Source organism: Euprymna scolopes, chromosome 23, assembly GCF_053919585.1.
Source record: "Euprymna scolopes isolate OS-2025 chromosome 23, ASM5391958v1, whole genome shotgun sequence".
NCBI lineage: Eukaryota > Metazoa > Mollusca > Cephalopoda > Sepiida > Sepiolidae > Euprymna > Euprymna scolopes.
Genome location: NC_136504.1, coordinates 72914724 through 72931104, shown reverse-complemented (window position 1 = coordinate 72931104; position 16381 = coordinate 72914724). Strand labels below are relative to the sequence as shown.

The window sequence follows — 16381 nt, the reverse complement described above, 5'->3', positions numbered from 1 at the left end:
AGCTTTTGATCGCTATAACAGAAATATTGAATAAAAGTTTAGGATTTTTCATTTTTGTTTTTGTTTACTTGGGTTTGTTATCGTCACAACTTTTTAGTTAAATGTACATGTCAAATCGTGTTTGTGCTTCGCTAAAATCCGGTAATGAGTTACAAGGCCCAAAAAGCGACCACACCAAACGAAACAATGATTCTTGTGAAACCGAAAACGAAAAGGCACTGATTTAATTGAGAAGTTCTGTTTTCTGTTTATTTGTACAGAAATTATTTTAATTTCATTTTTCTTAACTTATATTATTCATTGTTTAAACGTTAAAACGTTCTGTTTACATTCAGTGAGTAGCGGTGTCATCCACTTTATTCCTTTTTGCTCGATAAAGGGTTAGAGAGTATTCATACAACTAAACAAGAATCCTGCCAATAGAGATAGAGAGATAGGGAGAGAGAGATAGAGAGATAGGGAAAGAGAGAGACAGAGAGAGAGAGCTTTGACCTCATTTCATCCACACGTCCTTTTTTATTTTTAAACACAATATACATCATAATACATCATAATACAAAATATCACTGATGTTTAAAACTATTTGTGCATCTATTATAACTATTATTGAATTTGTTTTGGTATTAATTTTTTCCCCCCAAATAGGTCACAAAGCTAAATATATTGTTTTTTTATTATTATATACCTTACATTTCGAGCTAATTTCTTGCCACCCACACCCACACTCACAAAATGGAGTGTCTATTCCGAAAGCCGTTCTTAACATAGGTAGGTTGAGAGTGTCCATTCCGATTGCCATGCTAAATATGAGGAGGTAGCTGGTTGGACTACAACAACAACACCAACCGTACCTTAATTTTTTACGCAGGGGGGGGGGGAATTCTACCACAGGGCAACGCCAGTAAACGGGTCCTGCTAGTTTTATAAATTTATTTCTTTGTTATATCTTTAGAGGCATATATATAAATCAACAATATTTATTCTTCAAAGAAGGATGAATGCTTATCTAACTTGAACATCCTCTCTTGTTAAGCAGATTTTATTGGTTTATTCTATTCTACTAAGGTGCTTATTCTCCTAAGGGTGTTCTTTAGAGGTGGTGAACTTTAAATTAAAATAAATCACAGAAAAATATTTTTCTTATACAAATATATGGTTTATTCTAAAGATTAATTTTTGACATTTATAATTTAAATACAATTTTAAGCGCAAATACAGCATAATCTAGAGATTCAATTGTCACAACTTTATGCATAAAATTCGGCTGTATTTCAGCAATAACACGTCAAATTCTAAGTGGCCTATTGTGTTTGGTTTATCATATCCCCAAAGAAAATAATCTAATGAGGTTAAATCACATGAATGAGGTGGCCAGTTGACGGTTCATTTCTTGAAATTATTTATCAAATGTTTCTCTCAGTAAACTGATTGTGCCGTGTGCCACTGGCTCTTTCCTATTGAAACCACATGATGATTTGCCAAACTAAATTGAACTCAAAATAACCAATTAGATAAGCATTGCATGTTGTAAATTTCAAGATTTTTTTCTGTAGAATTAAAAAATTCTATTTATAGAATACTATCCAATTCCATTTTTGCTTCAGATGAAATGTCATTGTCAATAATTCCTATTAAAATATAAAAGAAAAACGAAAATCAGTTTACCTCAAGACAATCTTTCTTCTTATGAGTCATTGCACCACAATTTTCACAAGATCCTTTTCGATACTTAGTCACAACTTGAGTCTTGAATTATGAAAAGAAAAAAAAAAGTATTACACATTTATGAAAATGTAACAAAATTTAAATCTTATATGAAATACACAAAGTATTTAAAAAAATCATTTTAATAATAATTTATAATCAAATTTAAAATAGGCAATTACAATGATCACGTTGTTTGCTTTTCACAAAGAATATGCATTTAAAAAAATGATTGTTTAAGAAAGAATTAGATAAAGAATAAAGATTCTAAAAACTAGCAGATTAGCCAGCATCACTGGGTATAAAATAGGTTAAATATAAGTAATAATATATGGGAAATATATGACTCCTTTTATTTAACCTATTTAAATAATCAGTTAAATAGTACAACTGTTCTTCTAACAATTGATAAAAGAAAAGGATTTGTTTAGTGATATGTCTTGTATAACGCTAAGCAAGCGTTCAACAACCCCCTGTTCTAGTTGGTGTCGGTTTATAAATATGAGCTATCTGCTCATATGTAAATTATACTTAATTTGCATATCACTACATTTCCCTATAACGGAGTACTTCTTGTACTTCTTCTCATGTCCTCCCGAACATCTTCCTTTATTTCTCTCCTTTTCCTTGGATCTATCACATCTTTCCCTATAATCGCAGTGTTCCTCCTGCATATTCTCTTCCTCTTCTGCCTTGTCCCATTCTACTTCTTCCTCTTCTACCTCGTCTCTCTCTACTTCTTCCTCCGCAGTCTCATTCTGCATTAACTCTTCTGTTATGTCAATAATGGGCCGCTGTGAAGGCATTTCCTCATCTGGTTGTTTTCCTTGGGATCTTATTTTGTCAACATGAGCTAGAACACTGTTCCCATTTTCTTTATTTAATATTGCAGTATTATGTCCTTTCTGCAATTCTGTTGTCTCTATTTCTGTATTCCTATTTCTTTTGTACCACATCTTTTGATTTGTGGCATATGACATAGTTAAAGGGGACCTTAATTATCTGACATTAAGGCAGATGGACTTTCTGGCCTGCCTGCATGCAGAATTGTTGTATAGCTTTGTAATAATCTTGGTAGGAAAACATCGATTTTCTCCTTCTGTTGTAAGCATGCTTTTATGCCCTTCTTTACCGTCTGGACCATCCTTTCCCCTATCCTGTTATTTTGAGGGTGGTAGGGAGGTCTGCATCCTATTTTTCTTAGCCATTCATGCAAATCAGCATCCGCAAATTCTGGCGCGTTATCCATCACCAATGTTCTCAGTATCCCATTTCTCAAAAATATTACTCTTAATATTTGTTTTACGGTGGTACTCTTATCAGGTACTCTCACCACTTCAGGCCAACCTGAATATGCATCTACTAATATTATTACTAGTCCTATCTCATTGACATAGGCATGATCCATGTGTACTCTGCTCCATGGTTCTGCTTTTAAGGGCCACACATGTATTTTCTTTTGCTTGAAATTCCTGAGTTCTGTGCATATTGTGCATCTTTTTACATAGTCTTCTACGTCTCTTGAGTACCTCGGCCACCATGCTTCCAATTTTAATCTTCTTGCATGGCTGCCACTCCACAATGTACATCATCATGTACACTTTTTATAACCTGTCTCCTCTGTGTTTCTGGGGAACTACCAAGTCTCCATTACATATTACCCCGTTTTCTATAGTCAGTTTATGTCTTATTTCATTGAATGGTCTTTCAGCCATTGAACAATTTCCCCAGCGATTCTCTTTTATCCTCAACACTATTCTGTTTAACACTGGGTCATTTGTAGTTTCAGCAGCCATTTTATCTACAGATATTACATCAGTTTCTACAAGGTGCAGAAATGTGTCTTCAAATTCCTTGTCGTTTTTGTCCTTATTCTTTCTATAAAACCTCAATCTAGATAAGGCATCAACGTGCAGTATCATATTCCCTTTAACTACTCAATGTCAAAGTTGAATGCCACCAGTCTGATCGCCCAACGTAATATTCTGGATGTTGTAACTTTGGGTAGTTCTTTTCTTGGGTTGAAAATAAATTCCAGTGGTCTGTGATCACTTTTCAACAAGAATTTTTTTCCCATCAAGAACTATCTTGCTCTGTCTGTTGTCCACACTATGGCGAGTGCCTCCCTTTCTATATTAGAATAACTGTGTTCAGTCATTGTTAATCTCCTTGATAAGTACATTAAAAGAGGACCATCTTGTGACAAAATACCGGATACGGAATACTCACTAGTGTCAATAGTTAGAGTTATGTCTTTCTTAGGGTAAAAAAATTTGTATTATTGGCTTTTTTTTGCTAGAATCTGTTTCAACTTTTCAAAGGCTTTCTGTTGGTGTTCTAATCAAATGAACTCCACATTTTTTTTCCTTAACTTCGCAAATGGTTCTGTCAACTCATTATATTTTGGTACATATTTTCTATAAAAAATTACCAAACTCAAGAAAGACTCCAACTCTTTTTTTATTTTTTTGTGTAGCCACTTTTAGAATTGTCTGTATTAGCGCTTCATCTGGAGAGATCCCATCCTTTGATATTGAGTAACCCAAAAATGATATTTCATAACTGTTGGTTACACACTTTTTTGCATTTACTGTCATGCCAGCGTTTCTTAACCAGTTCAGTATATTTTCAGTTTCTTTCTCTAAATCATCTTCATTTAAATCCCCAACACACATATCGTCTTGATAACAGATGGTATTTTCAACATTTCCTATTACTTTTTCAATAGCTTTTTGAAAAATTTCACTTGCCGTTTTTATGCCATACAACATTCTTTTCCACCCTAACAGACCTATAGGTTTATTTATTGTCATCACTTCTTTAAAATTTTCATCTATGGGAATTTGCTGGTAAGCTGATTTTAGGTCTATCTTCGAAAATACTTTCATTCCAGCATGTTTATGTAAAGCTACTTCCACATTCGGAATAGGGTACGAGTCAGCGCAAACTTTATTGTTCACCCCTATTTTATAATCTCCACAAATTCTCAAGTCACCGTCTTTTTTTTAATAATGGCTGATGCCCATTTACTTCCTCCTGAAGGGGCAGGTTCTAATAAATCTTCTTTTATTAACTTTCACAACTTAGTTATTACTTATGGTAATGAATGCAATGGTACTTTTCTCGCTTCATAGTAGGAGGATGAAACATTTTCTTTTAATTTCAGGCTAGCTTCATAATTTTTTCATTTTCCTGTTTTTTTCCATTTCTATCTCATTAATCAACTTCGTTGAATTTATTTTTCAATACATCATTCCCCAATAACCCATGCGTTTTTTAGCAATTTGTAACTATAATGGGTACTACTTCATATTTTTCTTTTACTTCTATTGAACCTTCAAAGTAACCCATAATTGCTATAATCGAGCCATCAAACTGACGTAATTGTACGGTTTTCCCATTTTTTTCCACAAATTTCTGGGTATTATGGTTACTTCACTGCTAGTATCTATTTGCATTTCAACAACACAATTGTTGATTTTCATTTTTATTTTTGTACCTCTATTCCTTGATCCAGTATTTTGTATATTATCCTTCTTTACGTGAAAAATTTGTCTATTTTCATCCTATATTCTTTCCACATTTTTTGTTTTACATACTTCTTTGAAGTGATTCTTTTTTAAACACTTTGAACATGTTTTTCCAAACGTTTGGCATTTTTCTCTTTTCCTTTCATGAATTTTTCCACAGTACGTACATTTTTTTTCTTTTCGTTTCTACCGTATGTGTCTAAGCCATTATTTCTTCATAGGAGTTTTTTTTATTTTGGTTGTAGGTATTCCTGCTATTGTATAAATTCTAGACACATATTCAAGGGTATGTTTGTAAGTTGTAACTGTTCCATTAGCTTATATCTATGTGCCAAATTATGCATACCTTCAATTAATCTTAGTTGGATTAAGTCTTCTTCTGTTGTTCTTCTATTCCTAGTTTTTCAAATTCATATTATTTACTTGCACTTCTTAACCAGCGTAAATATTTTACTATCGGTTCATCCACTTCCTGCTTCATTGCCATAAACTTGGTTCTTTCTGCAATCACCAATCTTTTTTTTTGGCCTCATGTTTCCCTTGATAATCTGATTTATTTCTTCGAAAGTTATTTCTTCTAGTTCTCGAGGGTAAACCATTGTAGCAATCTTCATAATTGCTTCACAACTAATGTTAGCCATGAACAAATCGATGATTTCATTCTCCCCTCCTTGTTTTTTGTTGTTTTTCAATTTTTGCTTCTCGCATTAGCAGCAAAGCAACGAATCCAAGTATCTACATATTCCGGGTCTTCAAAGACCAGAGAATATCCTCTCATCGACGCCATTGATATGTTGTGTATAACGCTAAGCAAGCGTTCAACAACCACCTGTTCTAGTTGGTGTCGGTTTATAAATATGAGCTATCTGCTCATATGCAAATTATACTTAATTTGCATATCACTACATTTAGAAAAATAATTTTCAGCCCATCATTAAATAACCATAAAAGGTTGATCTAAAATGATAAAAATAATAAAATTCATCGTATATAAGATATATACAGCAAAATGCAGCACCACAGTTTCTAAGCTTTATCAAAGAGCATTCCTGTCTACATTTTTTGTTGAATATTCATTTCTGAGCCACTCTATTCCTACTTCCAAATAAAAAAAACAAACATATTTAATAACTTTTGCATTAACACAAAATGTGGAAATTATCAGCATAATTACAATTGAACATTTTTTAAGTCATAATAAAATGGAAAATAATATTTTTACATAGGATTAAGCAAAGAATTAATATTTGCATAAGAATGAAAGCAAAGAAATAATATTTTTCTATGTATGTTTATTTTTTCATTTCTAAAATGATGAAAAAACGAAGGATGTCAAAATAATAATAACTGTCAAAAAAGTTTAAGTTCTTTACATTTTTGTTTTGCAAAACATTCTTATATATGACCTTCCTACCCCACCAACTATATTTCATGCAAAGTCTCTCCTTGATTTAAAACAAATGATTTGTGCTTATAAAAAACTGAAATAAACAAACAAAAAACATCTAAAGAAGTTGATTTTGTGGAGTTTTTTGTGACTAATTGTCAACACAGGAAATACAGAAATGACAGTTATTTTGTTGCAATGACAGTTTGTTATCAAATTATGAAGATTGTCATCTATACTTACATCTTTTACTCCTCGTTGATAATTTTCATCTAATCTGGCAAATGATTTCAATTTTTCAGGTTGGGGACGCTGATGTTTGAGTGTTGGTTTGTCTGCTCCAAAGTACCAAGGTGCTTGCATAATATATTGAGGGATATGAGGATTGATATCTCTGTAAGTATTTACAAAATATAATTAATTATGCAAGCAAAAGTATGCTCTCTCTCTCTTTCTGGGAACATATTATAACCAAAGTTTTTAATTTTCAATAAATATACTTACTATTTTAAATATAAATGTTTTTCTATGTATATATATATATATATATAATATAATCACGTTGACACACCGGTTCTCATCAGATCACCGAAGTTAAGCAACGTTGGGCCTGGTTAGTACCAGATGGATGACCATTTTTGGGAATTCTAGGCGCTGTATGCGCTCTCCACTTATCTCGGCATTTGTTTCCAGTCGTCTTGTACATATACTTCATTTACCACTGGTATTTAACAATGTCGATTCAGGAGATGTGTAGTTGGAGATTGGGCACCTCCTGCCACAATAATTTCACACGCAGGCACCCCTTCGCGGCTATCCTGGAGGAGCCTCTTAAGTGATCTTTTCTGCCTGAGGAATGGTTTCTACCAAACATCTCTTTCAATTTTTGGTCTACAAACTTGAAACTTAATATCTAGGGGTTCTGGACCTATAGAATAAATTTGGTTCTCAGTCAATAAAAATAGTTGCTAAGAGGTCACAATTTTTAAAAATTGGAACTTGGCAGACATAAATTGACTTAAAGTGCTCTTGTACTCATGCGCAACTATACATTTATATGTTAAAGTCAGTTAAATTTTTATGTTTTCTTATACATCTGACAACAGCTTAAACAATAATGAATAAGACTGGAGCACTTAATGTTTTGGTTTTGATTTTAGCTGATTCATTTATTTTTACTTTTGAAATCATTACAATTATGTATTGGGTAAAATATAATTAGTAACAGAGTAAATAAATACGAAATCGGCATAAATTAAAATATATTTAAGCATATTTTACAAGTGGGACACATGGGGCAGGCCAGTATTATATATCGAGTAAATAAAATTAGGGATGATTTCGGAGCACTACTAAAACCACCCATATTTTTTGCCCCTCTCTCTCTAGTTCAAAGAGAAGCTTAAGAAATGTTAAATAATTTTGAAGCTATATAATTACATTGAAATTACAGATTTTTTTTTTCAAATTATGGCCGAAGAACTACAAAATATACTCTTAGAGGTGCACTTAGAGATTTGTGAACACTTCCACTATTTTATCCAGTTAATTTTACATAATACACTTTCAGATTTTATGTAGTAGAGAATCTACCTTTCTTTCTATAAGGAATACACAAAAAAAAGACATATATAGAGAGAAATGTATATGTCATATACAAACAGCTATTTCATCTTATTTGGATTATTTGAATCACTGAGTGTTATTTTCATAACATTTCATTGTAATCTCTAATCTTCTTCAGGTTTATTTTGTCAAACTCAGCAATGTGCATGAGTTGTTTATTTGTCTATTTAAAATATTCACCCACTTTACAAACGATTCCAACTGAACTCTCCAATTTAAATTAAAACTAATTATTTTTTTTTTATATACTGTATAAACCACTTATCTTCACTCCCTAAAGTTCACTAAAAATTCAATTAACTTATGCAAGCATTCTTGGCTTTTAATGCTATGAAGTCCATTCATTGTGAAGTGTGTAAGAAATGATATGCCCATTTGTGAACGAGATTCATTTTCAGGATTCCAAATATATTACACAAAGACAACGAAACTCAAAGAAAAAAATAGATACATTTTAGATGCGAGTTACTGCTTCAGCCAGATAGAAAAAGATATGGAACTGTGTAATGAGTAACATTGTGCCCTCCATCATCAAGGCTTAATAGGGAGTGATTTTGTGTCCTATTTGCTTGTGTGTGTCACTGGAAAGAAAGAAAACTCCTTCCTCAGAAATCTTTTTACTGAGATCAATCCTTTGCCTCCTACCTGTCACTCATTCTCTCCATTTAAACTTGTGCCACTATTTCACAATTAGTCATCTATACATTAAATGTAATTTTTATATTGGTATTTTTTATCCTATGTCCACAATTTCGAGTATTCAGATTTCTGGTAAAAAGTATGTATTGATCAGAGCTAAACCTACAAGAGAGAAATGGTCTGGTTAGGGTTTGAAGGTTTGAGGAGGCAGTTGGTTTATCGTGTTGGGTTGGCTCGATAAATGGTCTCATTTTGCAAGTCTGCCATTCAACCTCATTTATAAGCTCAAAAAAAATAAACATCTATTAATTGTTTATAAACTGGATTTTAATTTTGTTTAATATGAGAATTCTTTGGTGCAGTACTGACCGAGTCAAGCAGTAACTTTGCATCCCGCATAACGAATGGGACAATCATGACCAGTGAATGAATGCATGTTGATACAATGAAAATGTCAGAAAAAGAAACGAGAATAAGAATTTTAAATGTTGACGGCAATAAACAAAACTTAATGAATTAGAGTTGTTTTCAAGAAAAAAACTTTGAAAAAATATTTTATGAAAATAAAATCTCTTTATTACTTACTTTCCCTCTTCATCTTGCATCGCCGGAACTGTTCCTGCTTTCCGTGCCTCTTCTAACTCTTTCATCTTCTTCCAATCTTCACGCGACTGTTTTTTCGGCTCATCTTGTTCCTTCTGCTCATATTTAGCTTGCCTTGCCACCACGGATGGTGGCAAATTAATTTGAAATGACATTGTATTCAAATAAGTAGAAATCTGAATTAGAGAAAGAATGCACAAATTGTTGAATGAATCATAATACAATTTTTCAATAAACCAAATTAAAATAATATTTTCATATGAGACAATTTTTTTTAATTATTTTTTTTAAATTAAGTAATACAATTTACAACAGTAATACTATCCATAGTGTTACCAATAACAAATTTAAAATTATCTTTCTAGAAAATATTTATACAATGATTGTTTTAGCCTTGTGTGTGGTATTAAAACGGCTTGTATGATGGGGGAGGGGGGTCACCACTCGGACTTAGAGTTAATGGTAGAGTTATGAAAGGGTTTTCATACTTATTCATTCAGACTTAGTGATAGAGTTAAAAAAATTTGAGATAGGTATATTTGCTAATGACACCACGCTCTGTAACAGACATGACAAAAACCGAATGTACACATAGACAATGGCAGAAACCTAAAACAACTTTCAGTCTATAGTGGAATGAGGCCGAAATAGTTGGTAACATTTAATGCTACTAAGACTAAGCTGCTTTCCTTTAATAATTACAAGAACCCTTCTCAACCACTAATTGTCATGTCTAATAATATCCTACCTGAGAGCTCTTTGTTCAAACTCCTTGGTTTAATATTCACAGGACACATGAATTGGAATAAATACATTGAGGATATTGTCAAGGTTCTGACATGTTAGAAAATGACTCACACCTAACAGTATCCTATATCTCTACAAGGCCATCATTTGCCCATGCATGGAGTATTGTTGTCATAGATGGGCTGGTTCATCTACCACTAAACAGGGTCCAAAATAAGTTTTTAATCTGATAGGTTTAGCTCCAATTTCTATCCTATGGCCACAATGTTGCATCCCTATACTTGTTTTACAAGTACTTTAATAGAATGTGTTCCAATGAACTCATAGCACTTGTATCCTGTCGAATACATACTCCCAACAAAATCGATAAGCATTAAAATCCCACCCCTTCCCTGTTAAAGTCCCTAGATGCTGGAAACACTTCTCCTCTATTAGTTTCTTCCTTCGAACTACTGGACTTTGGAATTCCCTCCCTTTTTCCTTGACTGTACTAACAAGCAGAAGTTTAAATTTAATGTGGACATCTTGCTGCTCAAATCCCCACAACCTCTCCCACACACATAATCCCAAATAGTAACCCCTTAGATTCAAGTGGCAATGAAACTTGTTTGGGATGAAAAGGTAAAATAAATAAGTTTTCGTTTAACATTTACAAGTCTTTTCCTGTGTTTACAAATGATTAAAAATATTTTTATTACTTTATTTTTTTATCACTAGAAATTAAATAAAACAAATTAAATCTCATTGTACATTTAAAATACAAAATACACAGGGGTCAGATTTTCAAGGTCCACTACAGTGCGGAGCATTTTCTTAGGAGGAAGTGGTATATCTCAGGCGTTATGCCCTTTCATTAAAAAAGGTGCTTGGGTGTAATAGTATCTACAACCATTTCACTGTTAATCATTTGTTTCACTTTGTTGTGGCTGTACAAAATCCAATTAACATTTATATTTAGTAATAATGCCTACCAACCATAAAAACATTTTAGATATTTCAAGATTTTAATGTTATTTTATTAAAATAGTTATATTTTAAAAACCAAAACACTTTAAATCCTCAAAATACCCATCAAATTAACATGTCAGGCTTTAAAAGCTTCACTGGTCAACAACAAATTTTTTGTCTGATTTTTTTGCTGAATCCAAAAATCACATTGGTTTTGCTCAATCAGGTTATGGTTTTGAACTATGGCCACATGTTTTTTATGTTTTTGTTCACATGTAGCATGTGTGGAGCATATTAGAAGTTGAGGGTGGTAAAATGCCATGTCGAATAATCTTTTTGATTGGAAATTATTATTTTAATGACAGGAAGTATTCAGGTCTGATAGTTCTGAGTGATTATGTCAAAAAGGGAGCAGTTTGAAGTTATAAAACCTCAAAATTTTCCAAATATTTGTGCTCAACATACATGGAGAATGACTGACCTGTGCGAGAGGAACTAATGCCTTGCAAAGAAAGAAATGTCATCAACGAACCTCTGATTAACAGAGACAAAATACTCTTCCCACCACTACACATCAAGCAGTTCACGAAGGCTCTGGACAAGGATGGTGACTACTTCATTTACTTATGCCAGGCTTTTTCAGGATTAACCATGGAGAAGCTGGCATCTTTGATGGTCCTCAGATCCAGCAGCTCAGAGATCTAGTTTGAAAACTCAATAAACGAAGCGTGGAAAGCATTTGTTCTGATAGTGAAGAACTTTCTTGGCAACAATAAGGCCAGAAAACATGCAGAACTTGTCAACAACATGCTGACTACTTTCAAAAACCTGGGCTGCAATATGAATGTTACATATGGACAAATTACCTAAGAACTTGGGTTCAATGAGTGACAAGCAGCGGGAGAGATTCTATCTGGGCCTGAAAGAGATGGAGACCAGATATCGGAGTCACTGGAATGCAGTCCTGATGGCTAAGTACTGTTGGAATCTGAAGAGAAACCTCCTTGCTGCTGAACATTTCAGGTATTCCAGCCTTGTTGTTTCGTTGTTTTTGTTTTACGGCAAATCAACCCTTTTCAGGTTATTTAATGCTGAATCCAGTTATTTTGGAAACAGTTTTTATGCTTCAAGTTCTTTATATCTTCAAATATTTATTTGTAGAGCTTGGTTTAGTTGTTTTACGACATATCAACCCCTTTTCGGGCTATTCAATGCTGTATCCAGTTATTTTACATCCAATTATTTTGTTTATTCTTCAAGTTTTTTGTATCATCAATCGCTAGTTTGTAGTGTTATCGTTTTTGTACCCTACTTTGCAGAACATGAATGAGTTTTGCAATAGGAGAGGGAAAAAAGGTTACAGTATTAATGTTTGGTACATTTTAAGTTAGGAAAACAGTCATGAAGTGGGGGAACTAAAAGAAGAAAGGGGAAATGAGAAGTGGGGAGGATGGTGTTTTTGATTATGCAGAACATAAGTTTTGCAAAAGGAAGTAGAAAAACAAAAAGCATCAATGTTAAGTACATTTTGTCTAAGGCAGCCAATATCTTCAGCCAGCCTGATTTGGTAGCACCAGTGAAGCCTTGAAGTCTGAACAATGGTGAAACAACACGCAATTTATGTGTACTTATCTTTATCAATGTCCACCATTCAGTTTACAGTAATTGATGTTTCTATCAGATAATCAATACATGTTGTTGGCAAAATATATTTTTCTCTTAAAAACATATTTAGAGTGATATGCGTCAACCAAAATGTAATTGATTTTGTCACACAATCTGGGTTTTTTTTTAATCAACTTAGCACAAAAACATGAACTGATGAAGAGAAACGAATGTCATTTCCTGATTCAACAGTGCAAGAAATCTAGACCACATTAAAAAAGTACAAAACTGTTGTTCAGTGTTATCAAAGGATTTAAACTAGGCATGACCAAAACGGAAGGAGGGAGTAAGTATTTTTTGATGGAATCTCTCTTTAAAAATCTACCAAAAATCAAGTGATTATTCAATCAATATAAGATTTTCACCGATTATGAAGTGAAGAATGAACTTTATAATGGTGTACTTTTTTTTCATGATCAATATTTATATATAGTTTTTTGCCTACCCCCCCCCCCCACTTTTTATTTGTGATTACAAATATGCTTAAAATAATCATCCGAAACTGAACAAAATATATAATATTGTGGAGAGGATGAGAATTGTAGATAAAAAAAAAAAAAAAAAAAAGAAACAACTATGCACATATCAGATTTTAAGGTTGAAAAACCAAATTTTAATCTTCTTCACCATTGTCTTTCAGGATGCTTCATCACCGAATCCACACGATTTTAAAATCGGTTTAATTTTTCATCTTTTGTGTTTTCAAATGTGAAATTTGTTGAATATGTTAATAATTATTATTTCAGATTAGCAAAAGAAAAAGAAAAAATTATATATTCTCATTATTTTTACGAAAAACACTACTTTTAAATCTTTGAAAAATGAATTAATAATTTTCTTTTAGTGAGCCTAATATTGTTAATATATTATACTAGCGGGGGTACCCGGCATTGCCTGGGTGTTTGTAGGTGTGTGTGTGTTGGAGGGGGGGGTAGATCCAAGCCTTATGTTAAACTTCTTTTGAAAAATCGGAAAAACAAAAAAACAAAAAACAACGAATATGATGTAAAAAGAAGAAAAACTAAAATAAAAAACTTATTAATTTTATTTATTGCAGACTATTATCCTCATCTTTTTCTTAGTTGTTTCACAACGTTTCAGCCAACTATTCCCTGGCCTTCGTCAGGTGGTAACCACAACGAATAGGAACACTGAATCTTTTGACTGCATTCACTGCAATTACTGCCTTCCATAGTTGTTGTCGTCTCACCACGTTTTTGGCCAAGTAAGACTCTGGCTGGCTTTGGGTAGGATTGAAACCGCTATCTTCAGATAATTCTCACCTGGAACCATAGAGATTCAACATCTCTAGCCACTGCAACATGGGCTCCTTCGAGGCCATGAATGCTCTTTATTCATTCAATGGTTACACCCTAGATTAAGCTCTCCTTTGGTGGGGAGGCAGGTAAATACCTACTCTCAATAAAGCTATATTTAAATACTACTAGAATACCTAGTTTTGTTCATGAATAGACACCAACTGTATGATACCATGCGCCAGTTTAAAAAAATTGAAATTTGTACATCTTAATTCATGGCTTATGGTAAAGAGATACATCAGATTTGACTTCATAATCAGAAAGCGCAAACAATTTTACATAAGAGTACCAAGTTTCATGAGAATAGATTGAAAAATAAATAAATGGAGGTGAAATTACCGAATTTCTTGAAATGTTGAGGTCCATAATTTAGCCCACTTTTTCTAAAGCGGAAAAGCATAAATTTTGGCATTTAAAATTCTCATAACTTTTGAACTACTAATGATATTTGCATAATTCAAACAGTTTTAAGCATTTTTTACATAGCTCTTTTCATGCAAGTTGATAAAATAATTATCTAAAAAGAAAAAATCAACTTGTAATGCTAGTATTAATATTAGGTACGGGCAAAATGAATGCCGATGCTCAAAATGTATAAACATTTTGACCCCTCCCTTTACTGAAAAATTCACCAAAAATCAGGAAATTAACCAATTTTAATGAAATTTTCAATATTTATCAAATAATGATCGCGGAATATAATGAATGCATTATTTTTATTCAAATCTTAGTGGAAATTTATTATTTTGTTTAAACAAAAATACCTTTACTAAAGTTATGGTTTTCAGTAGAAAAAAAACGAATGAATTTATTTTTGCTTTTTTTTATGAAAATAAAGCATCTACTTACTACTGAAAACCATAACAATTAAATAACAATTATTTAATTTTTACAGGAACATCACGAAAAAAAGCCCCTAAAGTCTGTATTAATGAATTCAATATAATTTGAAGAAAAATTAATTTCTCGAACTACCAATATTATCATTGAATTAAGCATTGTTTATTTAATATTTTCACACAAAAAAATTATAATTGCAAAAAATATTTCTACTTTTTTTAAATTACAGGTTTCGCATAATTTTTATATGTAAGATTTTAATATTTTCCTCGCTTGCATGAATGTGAAACTTTTGGCGTAACATAAGTTTTATATAATCTTAGACAATAATTAAAAAAAAATTTAATTAAAAAACAGGAATATAGAAAAATTGTGGAAAAAATAAGGGAAGGACCGATGCCAAGATAGGGGTGGAGGTCTGAGAAGGTCGGTTCTACCCTGAGGCTTCTTTGACTCTGCCATTTTACGTTGTTACTGGGAGGAGTGGTGGGAGTCATTGGCCCTTGGATATATATAGAACATGCCTTAGACCAGGGTAGTCATTGGTGCATGCCACTTCAGTCGATAGAGTTCTGAGGGGTGCCGACATCGTCCTTGTTCTGCAGTGTTCCCTGTTTTACAGTAGTTTTCTTATATTGTGTCTATTCGTGTCAAGTGATGAGTTAGGTTGCTAGTAGTACCATCGGTGAGCACTTTATCTGTTACCAATCGCTTGCCGACATACATGCACCTTTCCAAGTCTGGCATGGTATGAGGTATGCTGTGAACGGGGGCCTCAGTGGAATGCGGGGTTCGTTGGTTCCTTTCGGAGCTAGTCCAACATATCACCAGAGAGTCAATGCGTCATACTTCTTCAACAAGCTGTTAACTAACCCCCAAGTTGGGGTCGCGAAATAACGATCATTTCACAACCTTTATACCGGCCCCATCTCGGACCATCTAGCCCAACTATGGTCAGAATTAAATTTTCGAAAAAATAAATTAAAAAATGGTAAAAATGATACTAACGTTCAGGATAGGAATGTACGGATGCACGTCTGAGGAAAAAAAGAAAACTAGCACCCCTTCTTCCTTTGAATTACATGACGTCATTTTCAGAGAGCCTTTTGACTGGCTGAAATTTTGGGCTTTCGTATATATTTTTTGTTGCAATTTTTCGAAAGGCAGAATCCCCCGGTTTTTGAGCTAATTAAGCTATTTTTTTTTTTACAAACAAGGCGCTCCAACCCCCCCCCTCTCGCGCCCCCAATGTAAACAGTAAAATCTTCGAAAAATGTTAAATGATGTTCTAATTGGTAAATGTCGGTGCGTTACTTTTTGAAATTTCTATATTCCAGGGGAAAAAAAAAAACAATTAAATTATCCCCCCCCTC

General features: G+C 33.0%; 1 protein-coding gene across 3 annotated transcripts in view; it reads right to left on the bottom strand.

Moving 5' to 3' along the window:
* Window positions 1-16381, bottom strand: part of LOC145246002 (pre-mRNA-splicing factor SLU7-like) — an 88859-nt gene that overhangs the window by 60095 nt on the left and 12383 nt on the right. For 2 of the 3 annotated variants that reach the window (XM_080107801.1, XM_080107802.1), the window contains exons 2-4: window positions 9472-9665; window positions 6865-7015; window positions 1666-1746 (exon numbers count right to left, since the gene is read on the bottom strand). In XM_080107801.1, coding sequence (XP_079963927.1) covers window positions 1666-1746; window positions 6865-7015; window positions 9472-9665 — 426 coding nt within the window. Of the gene's footprint in view, window positions 1-1665; window positions 1747-6864; window positions 7016-9471; window positions 9666-16016; window positions 16201-16381 lie in introns of those variants that run through there. The other variant, XM_080107800.1, reaches the window with a different exon arrangement.